We start from the raw sequence: 25,326 nt of genomic DNA, 5'->3' as shown, positions 1-25,326 counted from the left end.
ATACTTCACACTGGTAACTTCCCTTCATGTACAATAAGCTCTGGAGGCAGATTCTTGTGTAGATTAGTGTCCTCCTCATAGCCTGGAACATCTCATTTACATATCAGAAAAATATGGATTTTTCTGGAATGAGACATCAGATAGCATATATTATTTTATTCAGCTTCCTATGACCTACACGGTCATATAGATGGCTTAGGAATGCTGATCCTACTGACAGATTCGATTTAAACAAAAGTTATTTCTGATGACACATTCCATTTAAAATTGGTCACCTATTCTTAGGATAAGCCATCAGCTACACATCAATGGGAGTCGGATTTACAGCACTACTTCTAATCAGTTGTTACACTGTTCTCTTCATTATTTACTGGAGCTCTTGATTTATAGTTTAAAGAGTAACCGTCATTTTCAATTTTTTTCAGAAATCAATAGTACATGTGAAAATAAGAAATGTAATATCTAATACCTTATTAGTGTAATCCTCGTCTTTCTCCTGAACTGATCATTATGGTGCTTGAACCCTCTAGGTTCAAGAAACATATTGTAATCCGATTTCTTATATTTTATTCTTTTTCTCCGCGTTTTCCGCAATTAATGCGTCCTGAACCGCTCAGCGCAGAGACCCCGTTCAGGTGGCGTTTCGAAGCCCTCGGTGGGGACAGGTGTGCTATGTATTTTTGGAGTCGATCAGATTTGTAGTTTTTTAAAAAAATCGCATTTAAAAAAAAAAAAATTCCCATAGGAATTAATGGCGACCTTTCCATGACCCCCAACTTGACCTTCCAAAGATGGCAGCTATGCAAATGTACGGTGTCCATTTTAGCACATGATCATTTATCAAAGTCAAACATCAGAATAAAGTGACTGACACCCTCCGGTCCGGTGTGTGAAAAGTAAGTGCCCCCCGGCCCCGTGTGTGAAAAGTAAGTGCACCCCCGGCCCCGTGTGTGAAAAGTGCACCCCAGGTCCCGCGTGTGAAAACTAAGTGCACCCCCGGTCCCGTATGTGAAAAGTAAGTGCACCCCCGGTCCCATGTGTGAAAAGTAAGTGCACCCCCGGACCCATGTGTGAAAAGTAAGTGCACACCCGTTCCCGTGTGTGAAAAGTAAGTGCCCCCCGGTCCCGTGTGTGAAAAGTAAGTGCCCCCCGGTCCCGTGTGTGAAAAGTAAGTGCCCCCCCCCCCCCCCCGTGTGTGAAAAGTAAGTGCCCCCCCCCCCCCCCCCGCGGTCCCGTGTGTGAAAAGTAAGTGCCCCCCCCGGTCCCGTGTGTGAAAAGTAAGTGCCCCCCGGTCCAGTGTGTGAAAAGTAAGTGCCCCCCGATCCCGTGTGTGAAAAGTAAGTGCCCCCCGGTCCCATGTGTGAAAAGTAAGTGCCCCCCGTCCCGTGTGTGAAAAGTAAGTGCTGCTGTAAAGCTGGCAGCGCTGTTCAAGCACCAGGAAATGCCCATCTAGTTAAAGATGTATTCCCATCTCCAAGATCCTATCCTAATATGTAGTAGGTGTAATAATATTATTATTAGTGTTAGCAAATACCTTCAATTAGAAATGTAACAGTTTTTTTATGCGTCACTATTTCTCTTTCCTCATGTGCAGGAATTACAAGACCTTAAGTATTCATAGTTACGACCACTAGCAACTAGGTAACTAACTCTCCCTATATTAGTGGTAGTGGTCGTAACCATGGATACCTATGGTCCTGAAATACTTGCACATGAGGAAAGGCATAACGAATCAGAAAAAAACTATACTACATTTCGAATGTTGCCAATATGATTATTATTAGTGATGAGCGTGTGTACTCGTTGCTCAGGTTTTCCAGAGCACGCTCGGGTGGTCTCCGAATATTTGTGACTGCTCGGAGACTTCGTTTTCCTTGCCACAGCCGAATGATTTACAGCTACTAGCCAACTTGATTACATGTGGGGATTCCCTAGTAACCAGGTAACCCCCATATGTACTCAGGCTGGCAAGCAGCTGTAAATCATTCAGCTGCGGTGATGAAAACTAAATCTCCGAACACTAACAAATACTCGAGAGAGCACCCAGGCGTGCTTGGGAAAACCCGAGCAACGGGCATACTCGCTCATCACTAATTATTATTACTACACCTACTACATATTAGGGTAGGATCTTGGAGATGGGAATACCCCTTTAAATATCAACATTTTCAGTTCACAGGTAAAATCTGTATTCAGTGAATACAGATTTTCCCATTATTAAAGCAGTAGGTGACAGTTGGTGCTCCTAAACTTCTATGCATAACTGTCATTTCAGAAGAACTTGCAGCAGAAAGGCGACGTCTGCCCATACTTCCTCCTCCTCCATAGAATTTTAAAGCCACAAACTGTAATTTCCTATCTTAGTAATGTTAAAATCGATCTTTACTGAATACGGATTTTACCCATGAATTGGGAGTCAAAGATCATTCCAGGAGGAGAACAGAGCAGATTTCTCTGATAAGATATCTTACAAAGCTGCTTCATTTTATGTGTACTATTGATTTACGAGATAAAAATTAAAATGACTGTTACTCATTAAGTACGCTCCAATATTGCAGGTCAGATATTCAGATTATTGGAGAACGCACACTGTAAATTATATTCTTGCCACCATATAAATCACAGTCTTCTGGTAAAAGGACAATATGGAATGCTGGGAGATTTCAGATCTGAAGCCAAACACAATTGTGAATGCAGCTCTGGACTATAGTACAGACTGAGCCTCTGGAGAAGTAAAATAATGAAGGAATCCATTCACAATATTACTCAATTCTTTCTTTTTCAGATTTAAGTTTGTAAGTAAATCGGGAAATGGCGCTGAAAGCTGGACATATGTTTGAAGTAGGCCAGAACCTTGACTAATATTTTATTACTACAGGAGGCAAATAGTATCGGATAATTACAGGCTTGGAATGAAGAACCGCCAAGAAAAGCTCGAAAAGCCCATTCACTCTTTGAAAATGAAAATTCATTTATTTCCAAGTAGATGCTTATGTCACCTACACCCGTAATTCCCTGTTGTCTGCCAAAATGAAAACGTTGCCTGGCACTTGAAAGAAAAGCATCGCTTAATATTTAATATGTCTGTTCCATTTATTAAAAGGGGAAATACGAGAAAAAATATAATTTTGCAGTCTGAATTTAAGTCAGAAAAGCACGACTACCATAAATGTATATGGCTTGGTAGAGGCAGGATATCATGATAATATATAAAAACGTCAAACTCCTTTTATTAGAATAAATCCCTTCTGATTGGAAAAGCTATTAATTCCCCAGTAATGGGGCACATCTGTGGGGTGGATAGCCAGTAGAAAAAACATAATATAAAAGATGTAATACCATACAAGCTCGAATACAAGCTACGGAAATGTAGCTAATGGCTGCAAAGGGCTACCGTGAAAATTATCATTTGATTCCTTACTACGCTAGTTTCTGTGCTGGGATTGGAGGATATACAGTATATGCGTTATACATACTCCCGGCCGGAGCCCATCTAGTGGGCGCTCCCATATAAGTGTATGGAAGCGAGGCCGCGCTCACTGGCCTGGATTATGCATAACACATACATACCCTCCGGTCCCGTCTAAGAAACTGGCGAATCCTTGCAGAGCACAGTGCGTGTGCTGGGGGGATTCATAAGTCTGCAGTCCCACAGAGTGACTGCAGACTTATCGATTTGGACTGGATAATCCCTTTAAGCCCCGAGGCCCTTATTGTAACAAGTCTTCTTTTGTCCATGCGCTGTGTCAGGTTTAGAAGATCAGTAGTCCAATATTACAGGCCATTAGCTCGGGTGAATGGACGCACACCTACCACATATTAGCAGCATGTGAAGGGGTTATGAAGATTTGGGCATATGAGCAATAAGGTCTTATAGGACTCATCGGTACAACTTCATGAAGCACTGAAATGGAATAGTCATCACTTACCTTGCATCTGCTTCACTATAGTACTCTCGTGCTACTATATCTTCAAACAACTCTCCACCAGTAACTCTGCCGAGACACAACATAAAAGAATCATAAAACAAACTGCACAATTAACACAATGACAAAATCTACTGTAAAGACTGCAGTATAGAAAAGCAAACACACCTGGATATTTATTTATTATATTTGTTTTCTCATCATCACTGCCATGAGCAACACCACTTGCTCACGACACATCATGTGCCTCGGATGCTACCGTAAAGGGGGACTCCTCTTCCCACTCACCCATCCACTCATCTATCACAATAGGCCAAAAATGAGGTAAGCGCACCCATAGACTTTCCCCACATCCACGCCACACTTTATGCTGCCACCTGTCACCATTTTACCAGGTCAGTGAGATGCTTGCATTGGGCAACACACTGGTACACATGCACACCCAGGTTTCCCAAGCTCCTGAACAGTTCACGACTTGCACTCTGGCTACAAAGTAACACAATTTTCTGATGAAACATTATCTCCCTAATCTTGGGAGGAAATTAACTTTATTCCTACCAACTGTTAAAGCCTTCAGTCATAGAGGCTCCGCTGTAATCATAAAGTGGTACATAGTGAGCGGCGGCTGTAATCAGACCCCAGTACTGACCGACAGCCGGCTCTGTACTGGTGCACTGCGCTGAGCTGGCTTTCAGTCAGTACTGGGGCGTGTTTACAGCTGTCACTCACTATGTACTGAGTGGTGACTTAAGCTGTGGCAGCCGCGCCTATATGACTGAAGGCCAGAAGTAATAAAGTTAATTCCTTCAAGGTTTTCAGTGCAGTGGCTGAGCAGCTTTGGAACGCTATTAAATGGCAGATTAACCTCTGCCGGTTAATAGCATTTTGGGATATGACAGGTACCCTTTAAAGTCGTTATCTTGGACTTGTATTATTTGTCCATATGGGGCTAAGAACCAACAGGTAGGTAGCTACTAACTATCTGCCTGTTCTGCTTGGCAACAATTTCTGCCAGAGAGGTCACAGACCATTCCTGCTGACAATTCCCCTGCTTCTACTGACGTATCATTGACTGAACAGCGTCTTCTCTTCCACTCCGTTGATGGGGCGATTCTATCAAGGTCACACTAATTGACAGCTGGCTCCCCGCTGCCTAGCTGTGGGGAGCCAGCAGTCGATTAGAATGATGTCTGCAGTGATGCGCCATCAAGAGAGCAGTCCAAAAGAGGAATAGCTCCATTGATATGAGGCGAAATTAACACTAGGACTACCGAACTGGTCACCCCCCCAGAACTACTGAATGGAGTCATTTTGACTCCTGGCTTGTTTTCGTTTATTTTTAGAGTTTCCTGCTCCTGGTATTGTTGTAACTTTAATTTATAGAATGTATATCGAATGTATAGAATGCAAAATAGCAAGAATATCGTCAAGCTTTAGCGAACTTCTTCTAGCCATATTAGCAATTAGCAAAACTGCAGGCAGTATTCTACCGAAATGATGTAGTCCACTCGAGAGTTCACTGGTTCACTGACGGATGTCCTGTATATGTTCTGTGTATGCCAAGTATATTTGCAAAAATGCAAATTATTCTAAGTCTAAGCCAATATGTATTCTAAACATATAAGAAAATGAAAACTAAAAGAAATAACATTTAGCGACAAAGACTAGCAAGATATAGTAGGGAGTCAAATTGACTCCCTTTGGTAATTAAAGGTAAATTTTAAAAAAAGGTACTTTTTTTTTTCCAAAATTATTGTCACAAAATCTTTTTTCGCATCCTAAATGAGTAAAAGTCACAGAGTCTCAAGCTGGAATTCAGAAAAATGTAGTCACAATAGAGAAATAAAAATTGCGAAGAGTCAAAATGACTCCATCGGTAGTTCTAATGTTAAGCAGAGGAATCACAGGCAGCAGCCAGCATAGATTGTACCCATACAGAACAAGCAGATAGTTACCAATAACCTGCTTGTTAGTCCTTAGCTCGATACAAAAAATATTAAAAAGTTACCCCCTTTAAGGATCTGAGCACACTGCATCTCTGAATAAAATCAAGCAAATTCTCCAAGTGCAGATGTCCAAGCCAAATCATCTTGTACATATTTTGATAGTTTTATGGGAAGCGCAAATGTGAACCTATCACCCTGTATATACTCTGCTATCGACATAAATGCATTTTATATGTATTGTAAAGGTTACTGGTCAGGCAATAATTTTAACATTTGTGTACACTTTGCAAATTAGTTTGCTGTGAGCCTAATCCCAGCTCATTTATTAGACAGAGACCTTTCTCGCCTGACCGGTCGCTGATTGACAGCCTTCTATGGATCGGTGTGGAGTCACTAGGGATTAGCGCTGTGTAGATTTGCACAGTGAATACAAGTATTTCTAGCTTTAATTACACAGTTATCCAGCTTCCCACTGCCTCTACTGGTCACTTGTTTATGAGCACACCGGGGGTAGGGGGCTACTATAAATTCAGACAGAATGGTAAATGGAAAATAGCTAGGTAATGAAGAAAAAAAAACAAAAAAAAAAAAACAGAATCCCTCAATGTCTGTCCACTATTTCATCCTTCTTCTCCGCTAGATTTCTGAAACTTAACATGGACAAAACAGAATTCATCATCTTTCCCCCATCTTACGTGACCCCCCCAACGAACCTAAATGTAAATGGCTGCCCACTTTCCCCAGTCCCACAAGCTCGCTGCCTCAGGGTAATCCTTGATGCTGATCTCTCCTTCAAATCACATATCCAAGCCCTTTCCACTTCCTGCCGACTTCAACTCAAAAATATTTCACAAATCCGTTCATTCCTCAACCAAGAATCTGCAAAAACCCTAGTCCAGAGGTGTCAAACTGCATTCCTCGAGGGCCGCCAACAGGTCATGTTTTCAGGATTTCCTTAGCATTCCACAAGGTGCTGGAATCATTCTGTGCAGGTGATTAAATTATCACCTGTGCAATACAAGGAAATCCTGAAAACATGACCTGTTGGCGGCCCTCGAGGAATGCAGTTTTCACACCTCTGCCCTAGTCCATGCCCTCATCATCTCTCGCCTTGACTACTGCAACCTCCTTCTCTGTGGCCTCCCCTCGAACACTCTTGCACCCCTCCAATCTATTCTAAACTCTGCTGCCCGACTAATCCACCTGTCCCCCCGCTATTCCCCAGCTTCTCCCCTCTGTCAATCCCTTCACTGGCTCCCCATTGCCCAGAGACTCCAGTACAAAACCCTAACCATGATGTACAAAGCCATCCACAACCTGTCTCCTCCATACATCTGTGACCTCGTCTCCCGGTACTTACCTACACGCAACCTCCGATCCTCACAAGACCTCCTTCTCTACTCCCCTCTTATCTCCTCTTCCCACAATCGTATACAAGATTTCTCACGCGTATCACCCCTACTATGGAACCCTCTACCACAACACATCAGACTCTCGCCTACCATCGAAACCTTCAAAAAGAGCCTGAAGACCCACCTCTTCCAACAAGCCTACAACCTGCAGTAACCACCGATCGACCAAACCGCTGCATGACCAGCTCTACCCTCACCTACTGTATTCTCACCCATCCCTTGTAGATTGTGAGCCTTCGCGGACAGTGTCCTCTCTCCTCCTGTACCAGTTATGACTTGTATTGTTTAAGATTATTGTACTTGTTTTTATTATGTATACCCCTCCTTACATGTAAAGCGCCATGGAATAAATGGCGCTATAACAATAAATAATAATAATAAAAAAAAGTAAAGTGAAGTACACCACAACCATCTGACCATCACTAATAGATGTAAGCACTACAAGTCCTCACACAATATTATATTCGGTACATTTATAGATGAGGAGACCATAGTTTCATCCTGTATGAAGGTTTTAATGTAACTGCTGCTCGCACATGACTAGGTATAGGGAGGAATGATTGTCTCCTACCCCTGTACTCAATATTTGGTTGTCTGTTAGAACTGTGACTATGTACATCCATAATTGCTGTCACCACTTCATTCATTATTTCTGAGTCATAAAACATCATGGGAACATTGACAGGTAAACCACTGTCAGTAATTGTAATGCTGCCACGCGAGACTTACAACAGCTTTTATACCAATTACTATAGGTGGCCATACATGTAAGGCTTCTTTCACACTTCCGCCTTTTTAGATCCGTCACAATGCGTCAATCTGCGAAAAAAACGCATCCTGCAAAGTATACCGACGCATCGCGACATATGGACATACTGTCATGCAGCGCTCGCCCCCGGCTTCTGCAGCTCGCCGGGTGCGCGCGCGCGGCACATTCAGCTCTGCGCGTGCGCACATCTGATTCCTCTGTTGGCACTCCTTCCTGTCCTCTCCGTCATCCTGGAGGACTGTAACCCGGAAGTAGCTCTCACGCTGGTATATAAGCTGCTTCCTGCTGCTCCTCTGTGCCTGATGATCATTTGTGTTTACAAGTGCTTCTGGTCACCTGTGGTCTCTGTGCGTTCCTAGCTTTCTGACCTTGGGACTCCTCCTTCCTCTGCAGTACCTGCCTGATTTTCCTGTGTTCCTGCTTTGTTCCTTCAGTTCCTGTTTCTCTGCGGTACCTGCCCGGCTCCTTTACCACACCTTGCTCCCGTCAGCCTCTGTGTCTCCATATTGTCTCGTCAGCCTCCATGTCTCTGTAGTATTCCCATCTTCTCCCTCGTCTCAGTAGTTCCTTGCCATTCCCTCTGTTTCCTCCGCTGTTTCCTTCGGTCCCTGTGTTCCTGCAGTGTACCCTTCTTATCTCAGTCGACCCTCCAGCTTCCGTGGCGATAGTCCCTCACGGGCCTGCCCCTAACGCTCCCTGTATAGGGGGCGGTCCACCTGGTCAGCTCGTCCGAGAGGGGTTCGTCGTCACGGTCCAGTGGGTCCACTCTCCGTAGTCCCTGTTAGAATCTACTCTCTCAAATGGGACTGCACTCGGATGACATCTGAGTGCAGCCTGATTCTTACAGCATCACACATACGTTCCATACGTCGTGTACTGGATGCGTCGGTATTTGGCGGACCGTCGTAGCGAAAAAACGTTCAAGGGAACGTTTTTTCGTACGTCGTGTCCTGCATTTTCAAGTGCGCATGCCCGGCCGTAACTCCACCCCCTCCTCCCTGGGAGTTTACTATGGGCAGCGGACGCGTTGAAACACTGCATCAGCTGCCCACGTTGTGCAGAAAATCACCACTGTCCGTCTGTACATTGCGCCGATGCTTTGTGACGTACCGATGGAAGTGTGAAAGAAGCCTAAGGTGTTCTATCCAGTCAGGCATCTATGGCTGGACATACACATTTGATGCTTCAGCCAGGCGCTTCTTTGTCCTCTATGAGAAGACCACCAACTGTCACGTCGGCCAACAGCTTATCTCAGGGAGCAAAATGCACAATATGCTCGACTGACATCTCTCCTGACCATCAGTCGGCCAGCGCCCACATAAATATTAGATCAATATCGGTGGATTCAGCCAATATTAGTCTAATGTGTATGTAGGCCTTAAATTGAATGAGTGTAAATGGCCATTTGATTAGATAAAATTTGTCATCTGACAGAAAATTATTCGGACATGCTTATTTATTAATATGCGTTGCTTATATAGCGCCATCATATTCCACAGAGCTCCACAGACATTATCATCACTGTCCCCATTGGGGCTCACAATCTACAGTCAGTAGGTCTTTGGAATGTGGGAGGAAACCGAGTACCCGGAAGAAACCCACGCAAACACGGGGAGAACATACAAACTGTTGGCAGATATTGACCTTGCTCAGATATGAACCCAGAAACCCCAGAATTGCAAAGCAACAGTGCTAACCACTGAGCCATCCTGCTTAAAAATCTTTTAGCCAAATACCAAAGTGTAGTGAACATATAGTGTCTGATGGAGATAGTGAAAGAGACAAGGTCACATGCTGCATTTGTGAAGTGGTTATAACTGCATGTGGTTTTACTGAGGTTATTAATGCCAGTTTATACCAACAAAATATTAATTTGAAATGTTTCGCCAATAAAACTGCAATTGCGTAAAATACAGCATGCGCCTCAGTGCCCCTCATCATGGACAAGATCATAACATTGTCCATTCAGATCAAATTCAAAGAGGCATAGTAATATACACTAATTGTTATTGCAAAGCATTTGACAAAGTATCTTACACAATCCTTATTGAAAATATGACTAAGTATGGAATGGACAAGGCAACTGTTAGGTGGATTCATAACTGGCTTAGTGATCGGACCCAAAGAGTGGTCGTAAATGGCTGCACATCCAGTTGGAAGAATGTCTCAAGTGGGGTACCACAGGGCTCTGTCCTGGGCCCTGTATTGTTCAACATCTTTATCAATGATTTAGATGAAGGAATTGAGGGTACACTGATTAGTATTAGCTATCCCTCCTAGCTTTGTGTCATCAGCAAATTTAGAGAAGAGAGAGAGAGGATTCAAAAAGATATAAATAAACTGGAGCAGTGGGCAGCAACTAACAGACAGGTTTTTAACAAGGAAAAATGAAAAGTACTACATCTGGGCAATAAAAATGAAAAAAAAACATATACAGAATGGGAGGGATAGGGCTAAGCAACAGCACGTATGAAAAAGACTTGGGTATACTAATAGATCACAGGCTAAACATGAGTCAACAGTGTGATGCAGCAGCAAAAAAGGCAAATACAATTCTGGGATGTATTAACAGAAGTATACAGTCTAGATCACGTGAAGTCATTATTGCCCTCTACTCCTCTTTGGTCAGAACTCATCTGGAATACTGTGTCCAGTTTTGGGCACATTTTAAAAAAGACATCAACAAACTGGAGCAAGTTCAGAGCGACCAGAATGGTGACCGGTCTGAAAACCATGTCCTATGAAGAAAGTTTACAGGATTTGGGAATGTTTAGCTTGCAAAAAAGAAGACTGAGAGGAAACTTAATAGCTGTCTTCAAATATCTCAAGGGCTGTCACATTGTAGAAGGATCATCTTTATTCTCATTTGCACAAGGAAAGACTAGAAGCAATGGGATGAAACTGAATGAGAGGAGACACAGATAAGATATTAGAAAAAACTTTTTGACAGTTAGGGTGATCAATGAGTGGAACAGGCTGCCACGAGAGGTGGTAAGCTCTCCTTCAATGGAAGTCTTCAGAGGCTGGACAACATCTGTCTGGGATGATTTAGCGAATCCTGCTTTCAGCAGGGGGTTGGACCAGATGATCCAGGAGGTCCCTTCCAACTCTACCATTCTATGATTCTATTGCAAACGTAGACTAGACAGTTTTAAAATGCACCAGACATAAGGCTGTCGGCCAAGATCAAGGCATAACTTGCCAAATGATGTAGGCTAGCCACTCTTTTTTTTTTTTTTTTAAATCAAATTCACACCAGAAAAGGTGTATAAAGTGTCTAAAACACATGAGAAATTTTGGTGCTGGTCATGAAAGACCATTTTTTTGGTGCAAATTACACCGGATTTCTGTCTTGTATAGCGTAATCAATCATTGTCTGTTCCTATCAGCCAAAACTGTGAGAAATCTGGGTGTATGTCCAGCATTAGATAGCTGTCGTCCCCATATACATATTGTGGGCAGGTCTTCTCAGTGGAATGAGACGCTGCCAGATACCGGGTTTTCTGAGAAAACAAAATGATTGAGCATATTATGAGCATATTATAATCCAATCCTCCTTACCACCGAAATCTGAGGGTAAGGAAGAGTCGTGACATCCTCATATGCATTGGATAGTCTGCTAGTCTCATTGTTGGGTTTAGCTTCATTCTTCTAATTTGTCTGACCACCTTTACAACCATCCTGCAGCAGAACCAGTAGCGTAGCTACTGGGGGGGGCAGAGGGGGCGGTCGTCCCAGGCCCCGAGTTCTCAGAGGGCCCACCCGGAACTAGGCTACTGTAGCATGCTGATACAGTTACATTCTGCGGCACAGCAGGGAGAATCGATCTCTCTGCTCTGCCACCCAGCCGCTATGGGACCCTGAGCAGGTGGTAGGGCCTGGTGCCAGCAGTGGCCCCCCACCCGTAATCACAGGTTCAACTGTATTGGCTTGATGCCGATACAGCACTCTCTCCCATCATCCCCCTGTCAGCGTCTATTGTCACCGACACCGACAGGGGTCGTGATGACATCACTACCTGGTGCCCGCTGTTCAAAGATGTGAGGGAGCTTGGACCAGCGGAGGAATTTTATTTATGATGGTGCATTATACTATAGAGGCCTAAGGGGGTGCATTGTATTAGAGTCTGCCTATGGGGGGCTGCATTAAATTAGAGTCTGCCTATTTGGTGCAGCATTATATTAGGGTCTGCCTATGGGGGGGCTGCATTATATTAGAGTCTGCCTATGGGGGCTGCATTATATTAGAGTCTGCCTATAGGAGGCTGCATTATATTAGAGTCTGCCAATGGGGGGCTGCATTATACTATATAGTCTGCCTATGGGGGTTGCATTATACTATATAGAGTCTGCCTATGGAGGCATGCATTATACTATAGAGTCTGCCTATGGGGGGTGCATTATACTATATAGAGTCTGGCTATGGTGGGTGCATTGTGCTATATAGAGTCTGCTTATGGGAGTGCACTATACTATATAAAGTGGCTATTGGGGTGCATTATACTATATGGCGTTTGCCTATGGGGTGCATTATACTATATAGACTGTCTATGGGGAGTGCATTATACTGTATAGAGTTTGCCCATGGGGAGTGGATTATACTATAGAGTCTGCCTATAGGGAGTGCATTATACTATAGTCTACCTATGGAGAGTGCATTATACAATATGGAGGCCTATGGGGTGTACATTATACAATATGGAGGCCTATGAGGAGTACATAATACTATATTGAGGACTATATTGCACTATACTATACGGAGGCCTAAGGGGAGTGCATTATACTATATTGAGGACTATCTGGTGCATTATACTATATTGAGGACTATGGGGAGTGCATTATACTTTATTGAGGACTATCTGGTGCATTATACAATACTGAGGCTATCTGGGGGCCATCATACAGTGTGATTACATTGACGGGGCCATCAAACAGTGTTGCAGCCATCAAACAGTTTGAGGAATACTAAGAGGTCAGTATATATACAGTGAGCGGGCATTATACTGTGTATAGGGAAGCTGTACAAGGTGGAGACTTGGGACATTATCAGATGTAAAGTGGGCACTTATTGTTATAGGGGAACTCAGGTTACTGTTACTGTCAAAGGGGCACACAGGGCATTACTATATTCTATAGGGTTGCTTTAGAATTTAGAGGTAACACAGAACCACACAGCAGGTGCAGTAATAGGGACACATACGGCAGCAGAGGCTTAGTATTGGGATATCAGCAGGATGAGGAGTTTGGTTTGTGCAGGCTGGGAATAGATGGTGATGGGGCTGGAATATGAGAAGTGTAATGTGTCTTTGTTGTATTCTCAGAAATAAAGTTAGCGTGCACTCGGTCAGGATTGCGAGGTGCTGGTGTAATGGATCAAAATGATCCCAAGTACAAGTAAATATAGTTTCACCGCACACTCTAATGAGATCGTGTTAACTGCTTACAAACATTTATTTTAGTAAAAATATATTGGGGAGCAAAACAGAAATATAAAGTAGGAAGCGATATATACAGACGTTTCGGCTCCACCAGAGCCTTAATCATTGCATCGCTTTTCCACAGTCAATATAGAAATGCAGAGGATAGGATAGAAATCCTGCAGTGCCCTGATATGGCTATAGCTGCAGCACTGCTCATGTAATATACGTGGGTGGTAGCCCAGTAGTTATATGGTAGTCTGGTGTTGCCTGTAAGATAAGCAGCGCTCCCGCACCTTGCTATGTCAGCGGTCATCTGCTGAGGTTCTCTTCCACTATTACGGTGCATCACCCAGTTGTTATCAAGGTTACCTGGTTAGGGGCCCACTCAAAAGTTTCGCCCCCCCATGAGCCAACACCCTAGCTACACCTCTGAGCAGAACAGAGAAAATCCTGGAGAACTGATGGACCCATAACCTAGTGCATCTCTGCAGTGCCATCATTCTGACATGCTGTTGTCTCTACTAAGCTCATTTCTATCATGTTGCCATTTTTCTACAATACTTCTGCAGAGGAGTGGGCAGTATATACAGGAACATGGAAGATTCGGAAGCCAATACTGCACAAACACATTATTGTAAGAGAAGAAGAAACGTCCACATGAGCCAAGCAGCTGTGCCCCATAGCGAATCCTATCTCCTCTTTACCTGTCCATTACCAAGCTTGTCATTTTGCGATTATGGCTAATGTTGGAACAAGCAGCTAATAGTGTCATATATTTGCTTCTATTAATCCATTATTCTCTTTGACAAGATGAAGTCCGACACTTGCCTAGACCTGCAGACATTTACATGAGAGACATTTACAAGTGATTGCTTTGTTCAGCACCGTAGCAGCAATCTTTATGGAAATTTCATCAGAGGGTTTTTATTTTTACACTAGTTGAAATGACATTTAGATATACAGTGTGTCCCTAAAGACTGGACATAAAAGCAAAAATACATATTTTTAAGAAATTAAATTTTTTAACACTTTATTCAATTGGAATATTAAATTATTTTTAAAATATGATTTCCATCATTTGCCAAATTTGATGCGCTTTGTAAAATTCTATTATAGTTAATTTAATTAAATTACCGTATATTCTTTATGTGGGAAAAAATGGGGAATATATTACTGTTTGTACATCATTTTAATACTGCCCCCTTCTGAAATTGGCTAAAGAAGCTTCTACGACTTGGGTTCTCCCTTAACATTCAGATGTGCAATTTGATGCTCTTTCCATTTGTGCAGCACATTTGCTGACATTACATCCGTTGTGCGAGCACTTGGAGTGCAAGGTGTGTTCCATGCGCCTCCTATTGGAACCATTACCTCTAAAATGGTGCCCGTAAGTAAGACGCCACACACAGCACCTTTTGGCCTTCCGAGAGGGACATTGATATCCTCCATGGGTCCCATGGTGAACCCTGAAACATACAGGGGGAAACACGTCGGAATGAGGGAATAATACCTGTAAACCATCATGGCTGATCAGCATCATCATTTCTAATTAATCCCAGATTAACAGTTTTGTCAGATAAATAAATGTTCCTGGTTATGGGACATCATGAGTTCTTTTCATCACTTGATCAGTAGAAAAAATTGTGTATATAGTTGCATGCTTATTAGTTTGATTTTTCAACGGGCTCAGTACCAAGGAAGTGTGGTATGAGAAATACATATGCACTGGGTATTTGAATTTGGGTGTACCGCTTCACACTTACTAAGTTGCATACTTTGAAGAGAGATCAATTTTTGGTTATACCCCGAGATTTATATCTTTGCATGCTTAGTCACTTTATTCAATAACACAGCACTAATTACAGGATGAGGAATACATGCGCACCTGGCATTTGTATAGGTGCATTGCCTTAAATTTATGAATTTGCAAACCCTGAATACAGGTTATTTTTAAGGCAACATATATAAATCTTGGATATATCATTTTTTGCATTATAAATTGATACATTGCCTTATATGACTGATTCTGTCCACCGTGAACAAGGCTATTTTTAAGGCTATAAATCTATGTATGTTGGACAGATAATATTTTCAGTTGAGGCCTGTGGTTTTTCCTGTTTGTATATACACAATCTTTTGGTACCCAATTTTGATTTTTGTCACTGTCTGTGCTGCATTTTTTTAATATATTATAGGTGTTCAACAGGGCTTTCAGGAATACTGATACAGAGCGGGGCGCCATATCGCTAATATTAGGGTGCCAACCTCCGCTGTCAGGTAGGGTGATTTGACAGGGATTTCTAAGGAACAAATAGCCCCCACAACCATCTATTTATACTCGTTTTTTTTTTTTTTTCATTTTACCTGTAATTTGTTGCTAAACCCTGAATTGCCATCAGTGGTCACACCTTTATAATATTATTCTTAGATGGTTCTTTTTAGTGTAGTGCATTTAATCTAATAATATAAGTTAATTTATAGTCTATTTTTCTCTTTGGTTCTATATTGAAGCCCTGTGGATTATCAATTTTTGGTTTTCTTTTACGTGTAAATCGGACCAAGATCAGACCATAATGCATGGACTGGCTGGCGGCTCTCCCGACCTGAGCACGACAGATTCGTATATTTCTATGCAGCTGTCTCTCTTGGGTTGAGAGAGCCGTAGCCAGTCCAAGCGCTGCAGTCATTTATACGGCAGTCTGACTGTAACCTAACGCTCATTCCCATTAAGGGCTGCACAGAACAATATTGTGAACTGCAGATTGTGGGTTTGGGCTGTACAACCAATTTTATACCTATATGACGTACTTTTTCATTTAAAACCTGAGAAGAAATGTTTTATGAAGAATAATCAGGCATCCGGTTCCATGAACTTTGGTAGACTGTGGTGATACCATTTTATGCTTCAATATTATACCTTTTGTCTGCCAATTGAAGGTTAAAAGGTTCTCTGAACAAAGCTTTTATCGACTGTTAAGACATTGATTTTTTTCTAGAAATAGTCACACTCATAGGAGTTATGTTATTTTTATGCTGCACGACTGGTAAGTGATTTGGGAACTTTTCAAATTGAAATTAGGATCAGACAGAATGTGGATAATAATTACATATGGATAAATATAGCATGAACTCAATTAGAAGCTTCATTCATTTTTATACAACTAATGAAGGTCGTTTATTCTGTATGTAATGCCTGTACTAAAAAGGCATTAGGGAGTGATATACCAATACATTAAACTAGTTTTACATTGTAACATTATACACACACGTGGTCAAAATTGTTGGTACCACTCGATTAATGACAGAAAAATGCACAATGGTCATAGAAATAACTTGAATCTGACAAAAGTAATAATAAATAAAAGATCTATGAAAATGAACAAATGAAAGTCAGACATTGCTTTTCAACCATGCTTCCACAGAATTAAAAAAAATAAAATAAAATAAAACTCATGAAATAGGCCTGGACAGAAACGATGGTACCCTTAACTTAATATTTTGATGAACAACCTTTTGAGGCAATCGCTGCAATCAAACAATTCCTGTAACTGTCAATGACACTTCTGCACCTCTCGACAGGTATTTTGGCCCACTCCTCAAGAGCAAACTGCTCCAGTTGTCTCGTGTTTGAAGGTTGCCTTTTCCAGATGGCATGTTTCAGCTCCTTCCAAAGATGCTCAATAGGATTTAGGTCAGGGCTCATAGAAGGCCACTTCAGAATAGTCCAATGTTTTCCTCTTAGCCATTCCTGAGTGTTTTAGCTGTGTGTTTTGGGTCATAGTCCTGTTGCAAGACCCTTGACCTGCGACTGAGATCAAGCTTTCTGACACTGGGCAGCACATTTCTCTCTAGAATCCCTTGATAGTCTTGAGATTTCATTGTACCCTGCACAGATTCTAGACACCCTGTGCCTGATGCAGCAAAGCAGCCCCAGAACATAACAGAGCCTCCTCCATGTTTCACAGTAGGGACAGTGTTCTTTTCTTGATATGCTTCATTTTTCCGTCTGTGAACATAGAGCTGATGGTGCCTTGCCAAAACGTTCCATTTTGTCTCATTTGTCCAAAGGACATTCTCCCAGAAGCTTTGTGGCTTGTCAACATGTAGTTTGGCAAATTACAGTCTGGCATTACTGGCATTTTTATGATTTTTTTTCAACAATGGTGTCCTCCTTGGTCGTCTCCCATGAAGTCCACTTTGGCTTGAAGTCCACCTCCGTCCAGGGAGGTTGGCTACAGGCCCATGGATCTTAAATTTCTGAATAATATGTGCAAATGTAGTCACAGGAACATCAAGCTGCTTGCAGATAGTCTTTTAAACTTTTACCTTTAACATGTTTGTCTATAATATTCATTCTAATCTCCTGAGACAACTCTTTCTTTGCTTCCTCTGGTCCATGTTGAGTGTGATACACACCATGTCACCAAACAGCACTGTGAGTATCTGTAGACCTATACACAGGCCCACTCACTGATTCCAAGATTGTAGACACCCGTGATGCTAGTTAGTCGACACACCTTCATTTAACATGTCCACATTATTTTCAGGGGTACCATCATTTCTGTCCAGGCCTACTTCATGAGTCTTATTTTTTAAAAGTTCTGTGGAAGTATGGTTGAAAAGCAATGCCTGACTTTCATTTGTTCATTTTCATAGATCTTTTATTTATTATTACTTTTGTCAGATTCAAGTTATTTCTGTGACCATTGTGTTTTTTTTTTCTGTCATTAAACGAGGGGTACCAACAATTTTGACCACGTGTGTATGTGGACTGTTAAAAAGTTGAATGTACAATATCAAACGTTCTCTTGAACATTTAATTTTATGTTGTTTATTATAGGTTACTACTAGAGATTAGCAGATCAAGTAAAATTTCCTAAATTTCGCATAAATTTGAACACAATTAGCAATTTCCAAATAAAAAAAACAAAAATTGCCCAGCACCATTTCCCACACTGCTGCAGCATTAGCAAGCATGCCCACATCAGCTTATGCTGCTGCGTGAGCCTCTCCATAATGCCCTGCAGCTATGACATCTTAGGCTACTTTCACACTAGCTGTGGAAGCGCCGCACAACGGGGGCAGCGGATGCTGTTTTTCAACGCATCCGCTGCCCCATTGTGAGGTGCGGGGAGGCGGGGGCGGAGTTCCGGCCGCGCATGCGCGGTCGGAAAAGACGGGAACAACGCACCAAAAAAACGTTACAAGCAACGTTTTTTGGTGGCGACGGTGCGACGCAACACGACGCAACAGTCGCACGACGGTTGCGACGTGTGGCAATGCGTCGCACTGCATCGTTAATAAAAGTCTATGGAGAAAAAACGCATCCTGCAAGCACTTTTGCAGGATGCGTTTTTTCTCCAAAACGACGCATAGCGACGTGCAGTGCACGACGCTAGTGTGAAAGTAGCCTTAGGGACTATTACACCTTATTCAGTGGTGATCAGTATCTCGGCCATCACAGGTCAGCAGGTCCCAGCAGAGCACACGTTGTACCATAGAGTCGTTTTCTATTTCCAGATTCATTGCGGTAAGTCTCTATCTTCTATAGAGTGTAAGTTCTTATGGTCAGCAGGTTCCTCTCTCTCTTGTAGAGTGTGAACTCTTATGGTCAGCTGGGTCCAATCTCTCTCCTGTAGCCTAAAGCCCTTATGGTTAGTGGCGTTCTCTCTTTTGTAGAACGTAAGCTCTTGCGATCAGTGGGGTCCTCCCGTGCTCTCTTATAGAGTGTAAGCTCTTAAGGACAGCAGGGACCTCTCTCCTTGAACCTTCTGCAGTGTGTACGCTCTTAATGTCAAAAGGGTCTTTTCGTTCTTTTATGTAGAATGTAAGTTCTTATGGTCAGCAGGGTCTTCTCTCTCTCTCTCCTGTAGAGTGTAAGTTGTTATGATCAGCAAGGTCTTCGCTCTTTCCTGTAGAGTGTAAGCTCTTATGGTCAGCAGGGTCTTCTCTCTCTCCTGTAGAGTGTAAGCTCTTATAGTCAGCAGGGTCTTCTCTCTCTCCTGTAGAATGTAAGCTCTTATGGTCAACAGAATCTTTTCTCTCTCCTGTAGAGTGTACGTTCTTATGGTCAGCAGGGTCTTCTCTCTCTCCTGTAGATTATAAGTTATTATTGTCAGAAGGGTCTTATCTCTCCCGTAGAGAGTAAGCTCCTACGATCATCAGGATTCTCTCTTGGTCCTGTGGAGTATAAGCTGTTAAGGTCAGCAGGTACCACTCTGTCACCTGTAGATTGCAAACTCTTATGGTTAGCAGGGTCCTAGCTTTCTCTCATCTGTAGATTGTAACTTCTTATTATCAGCGGGGTTCTGTCCCTTTCTCTCTCCTCTCCCCCACAAGTGTTTTTTTCTGAGCAATTACAAGTTTAGTTTTAGAAGGTTTTAGGAAACCATAAAAGCTTTTTACAAATTATTATGGCCTTGTAGTAAACTTGTCTGTGTATATTAAATTCCCAAGCCTTAAAGGTATTGTGCCAACTTGACTCACAAGAAAGGTATGCTAGAACTGTAAGTGCTGTCAGACTATAGAGCCTTGTCTCTTCCAAATTATGTTTTCCATTGTGAGTGACGGCGTAGTTACTAGACATAGCGAGAAGTAGCAAGTCTCACAAAATAATTGTAAAACTTCTTAGTGGGATTTCAAGATGATCCTTTTGCTGATCTTTCAAACTAAGTATCTCAAAATTACACAGAAGAGGAGAAAGCAAGTCTCTCAAAAGAGATTCTTTCCCCAGTGACCAGAAGAATAACAGGAATGAAAATCACAAAAAAATAAAAGCCAGTGAGTAGGGCTGTGGTGTTACATGGCTGCACTAAATAATATATGCAGCAGCCTTGCCATACAGATGTCCTAAGTACCTCTGTAGATGGCTTGTAAGGTATAATAGCAGGGCTCGAGGGAGTAATGGCTTATTTTATGTGTCCTTTGGCCTCTACAGGTACGATTGTAGCCGCTGCATCCCCTGTGATTACAAATCAAACAATAAACTAAAAAGAGGCAATTGGGATCTACTTAAATAATAAGATGTATAAAATAAATGTAGGGCGCTCTATAATTAACTTCTCAATATTAAGGTGTACCAAATACAAAAAAAAAAATATATATATATACACACACACACATATATATATATATATATATATATATGTATATATATATATATATATATATATATATATATATATATATATGAAGAGTATGACTGAGGCACTAAAATACAGTGCATAAATATTTGTGATGGGGGCCTAGTGACCAAATGAGATGACCAGGATGCCAGCATTTGAAGTTCACTGAGCTCTGGACCAGCTGTCATGGAGGACCGACATGGATTCTGGACCAGGGGACTGCACATCTATGTGTAGCATCATAGCACACAACCCAATAAGTTACTCTTTATCAACCAAGCAATGCAAGAGAAAAACTAAGAAACACCCCCATATTTGTCACATGTATGCATGAAATAATCATATGAAGGTAGATCTGTCTTCAGACTACATGGGAAAGCACAGATCTGCTCTCCTAATAGCCAAAACAATGCAAGGAAACATTACACTATTTGGCTATTGGGAGCCATAGCAGAATACAACAAAAACAGCTTATGAGTCTGGTGTATCCACTCAGTGATGAATGACAGCTGGCTGCCGGTATCTGCATGTACAAAACACAAAATGTGGTTATAGTGTATTCTATAATCGCCATTATAGCCAAATGGCACAATATTTTTGGTGCCAAACTGGATAACCAGGGGTGTACAAAGAAATCCCGGGAACCCGTAGCAGAAATCCTAATTAAGCCCTCTCCTCAATATCACAAGTTAAAAACATTTGGCGGTGTAGGTGGGGTCACAGCCTATTTCCACAGTCACAGAAGGGTATACCGCCCACCTTTAGAGACAGAGAGGGACGTACTGTATATTGTAGGACATACACAATAATTGTGCCCCTACAGCATTTGCTTACTGTTTTAACCCACTATCATACCCTTGTCACGGTCCCCATGGAGTAAGGGGTCACCAAAAATGCCCCACGATAGTGAATTTACCCCCAAAAGCACAGTATGGTGACCCCTGATTAGTATGAAGCCATAAAACACTATGATATCCCTATAATGAGTCCCGGCATGCAGTATGATAACCGTCACACAGTATGATGCTAAGCAAAAGTCCGTCAACACACAGTATGATGACCCACCAGCTACCCTACATGCAGTATAATGGCTTTAAAGCCCCCCTATACATAGTATGATAGTTCCACAGTTCTGCTATATTCAGTCCACAGCTCCGCTATATGCAATATGATAGCCCTACTCTCCCCTATACACAATATGAAGGCCTCAAAGCCTACCTACATGAAGTATGATGGCCCCACTGCCCTCTGTATACAATATGACAGCTAAACCATTTGAAAGTATGATGTTCCCATAGCCCTGTACATGGTATGATAGCCCCATAGCTGCCTATAAACAGCATGATGGCTCCACAGCCCTTATACAAGGTAAGATGGACCCTTAGTCTCAAATAAAAAGCATGATGGTCCGCACACCTTTACACACATTATGATGGCCCACCAGTCCTGCATTGCACAGTATGATGGTCCCACAGCCCCTTATACACAGTGAGATGACCCGACAGCCCCTTTTACAGAGTATTATGATAACCACAACTCCTATACACAGTATTATGTCCCAGTAATCCCCTATACCCAATATGTTGAGACCCATAGCCTCTATACATAGTATAATGGTCTACGCAGCTCTTTATACACAGTTATGGGGCAATCATACTACCTATACACAGTGTGGTGTCCCCATAGCCCAGCCCCCTAAACACATTATGAGCCCCTTATGAAATACTTAACTATCCGCTTTCCCCTGATGCACTGATCCACTCTGTGCAGCTTATGTACCAAGTCTCCGCTCAACGGGTGTGATCTAGTGATGTCATCATGACTGCTGCATCAGGTTTCGCAGGCTGAATGTTGGAGGAGGGATTGTATCCATCTGCAGATACCATTGGACTTGAACTCTAGAGCCACCTATTTGAAATGGCACTGGAGTTCAAGTCCTCTTCCCCTCTGAAAAGGCAATTTGCCTAATTAATTTCTCAGAGGAGCATGTATGGCGTATAAGTCGGCTCACTCTGACATGCCAGGCCTGGCATGTCACTCTCCACAAGGAGAAACGTTACCCCTAAGATCTCATGAAGATATAATTTATATCCAGATGCATAGGGTGATAGGAAAAAGCCACATTTGACACCAGGCGCCCCAGACTGACAGGCCTTCTAATGATCTGCTGCTATGGGAGGTTCTTCCTTGTCAATAACATATAGAGTGCAGCACAGTCTAATGAAAGATCCAACTAAGGTAGCAAAAGAAGCTTGAACTTAAAGTAACTGAACTTTCTACCCAAGTTTTCATCTTTAGAACACCCTAGAATTGCTTGCAGTTCCATATGGGTCCAGGCCCCGAGATATCTACTGATAGATTAATAGACCCCCAACTAGTGTGCTGCTCAGGAGACTGAAAAAGACCATTCCTGTCTGAGCGTACACAGAGATCAGAATATGGATTCAACAGAAAGTGTAAGCTACAAGACCAACGCTTTCTAGTAAATCCGTATCTCGGTCTGTGGGTACTGTAAAAAATATACAAAGAAAGCAAAAAAACAAAACAAAACAGTACCTGTGGTAGCTCGCACATGCCCCTTGCATGGGGTATCTTTAGCTTCTTAATCTCTCTACATGACTGCCTACCATTTGTATCTGTAATATAGTATCTTATTGTAACGTTTATTTCATCCTATGCTACTATAGGAGTCTATCCAACCTGCAAAGTGTGCAAGAGAAACAAAAACCAAAGAAGTCTAAAAGGTCCAAAATTGGATAGTTTATGAGATCTAAAGCTTCCAACTGAATAGTTAAATGCTAACTAGTCAGGGGTGCCTATACATGGGAAGCTGCAGCAGTTGGGTAGCACACAAACGAGGCAAATGTCTTCATCTTAAAAACAAAGCAATTAGCACTGACACTAATTCCATAGCAGTCAGTGGCTACTGGTAGAGCTTATTTATCCCTAATTAGAGGTCCCCTTCTCTCAGTGTAGGATGCCATATGAAGATACCTCAGTATGACATGGTTAATTCCCACAGCTCCTAAAAGCTACGATTAAGCCAGGAACAGTTGTGTGGGGGTGGAATGGCAGCAATATGCCACTGTCATGTATTACCATTAAAATAAGCACTGCAGGCGGCTTGTTCATAAGCAATGAATTAATGAGATGAACAATACTTAAAAGTATGACGGGTTCTCGAGAGCTACGAGCCTCAGTAGCCTTGGATCTAGTACGGAGGTACAACCTCAGAAGCCTGTTGCGAACATTGGTATATGTCAGGAGGGCAATTGCAAACCACAGTGAATGTTGCACTCAAGGATGTAAAATAACAAAATAAAGTCTGAATGTTAAGTCAAGGCAAAGTTACAATGTCATGGTCAAACAGCACAGGTTTAGAGTAATACTAAAAGCTGCTATAAAACCAATGGAAAAAAAAATTCCAACAAAAATAAACAGGGTAAAAGTACAAATAAGCATAAAATCAGGTAACACTGTAGCTTTCAGGTCAAGACATCTTCTTCAATTTTCAGTATGGGGTTTGTTACCCACTATATTCGCTTGACCACATAAATGGCAACATCTAATTAGCTACAAGCCATTATGAAGGATTGCAAAAATACAGGTCAGTTAGGCCTCATTCAGACAGTTCTTCAAGTAAGAGTTTGATCAGTGTTTTTCACATTTTGTAATATCACATGCACAATTGTCCTAACTAATAAAATATGTACCGTAATTATTTATCCCAGGCGATGAATGCCTAATAGTGATGAGCGAACCTGTTCAAATAAGTTGTTATTCGAGCATGCTCGTGTTCCAAGGATGGTTTCACACTTGCGTTCGTTTGGCTGGTCTGCATATGGCTGCGTACATCCTCTGTTAAGCTCTGCCTACTTCCGCATGCGTTCTGCACCGATCTTTAATATTGGGTACGCAGGAACATGCGTTGTATGCGGATGCGTCCGCATGCGGCGTTTTGACGTGCCCGCCCACCACACAGGAACGCAACTTTTTGGGTCATCAGCAGATCTCTGACTGTCACGACAACCCCTCGGCGCCTCGCAATCATGCGACAGGGACATTGATGGATGGAATTAATGACACATTTCCAGCTGGTGCATGTTAAATTCCGATGTCAGTGATGGACAGCGGGATATAACAGGTTAGCAGACATGGCCGTAGTACTGCTCCACCCACGGCTGATTAAATTAGCCATCAAGTGAGAGGAAAGATATGGGCTCAGCATGTGAGTCCACATCAAAGGCAGGGACTCTATTAAATGTCAAAGGTCTTGTAGGGGTTGAAAAGGATGGCAAAAAAGAACATTCGCGGTATCCGTGTGTAACACCTGCAGTGAGAGTCTTGGTGTAGTGCCAGCGGGAGCTTCTGTACACAACATTCCCAGCAGCAGACATTACTGCTCCTTTTCCTGTAATGCCTGAGACATCATCTCCTAGTAGACTTTGCTCCTTTTTACATAAGGGCAGCACAGTGGCTCAGTGTTTAGCACTGCAGCCTTGCAGCGCTGGAGTCCTGGGTTCAAACCCCACCAAGGACAACATCTGCAAAGAGTTTGTATGTTTTCTCTGTGTTTGCGTGGGTTTCCGCCAGGTTCTCCGGTTTCCTCCCACATTCCAAAGACATAGTGATAGGGAATTTATATTGTGAGCCCCATTGGGGACAGCGATGATAATGTCTGTAAAGCGCTGCGGAATATGTATATATATCTATATAAAAATAAAGATTAT

At 42.3% G+C, this 25,326-nt stretch overlaps 1 protein-coding gene across 19 annotated transcripts in view; it reads right to left on the bottom strand.

Moving 5' to 3' along the window:
• Window positions 1-25,326, bottom strand: part of CAMK2D (calcium/calmodulin dependent protein kinase II delta) — a 286,387-nt gene that overhangs the window by 100,933 nt on the left and 160,128 nt on the right. For all 19 annotated transcript variants that reach the window (XM_077278762.1, XM_077278706.1, XM_077278716.1 and 16 more), the window contains exon 5: window positions 3,930-3,995. In XM_077278762.1, the coding sequence (XP_077134877.1) occupies window positions 3,930-3,995 (66 nt within the window). The remainder of the gene's footprint in view (window positions 1-3,929; window positions 3,996-25,326) is intronic.

This window comes from Ranitomeya variabilis, chromosome 1, assembly GCF_051348905.1.
Source record: "Ranitomeya variabilis isolate aRanVar5 chromosome 1, aRanVar5.hap1, whole genome shotgun sequence".
Lineage (NCBI taxonomy): Eukaryota > Metazoa > Chordata > Amphibia > Anura > Dendrobatidae > Ranitomeya > Ranitomeya variabilis.
This window is presented reverse-complemented; position numbering and strand designations above follow the sequence as displayed.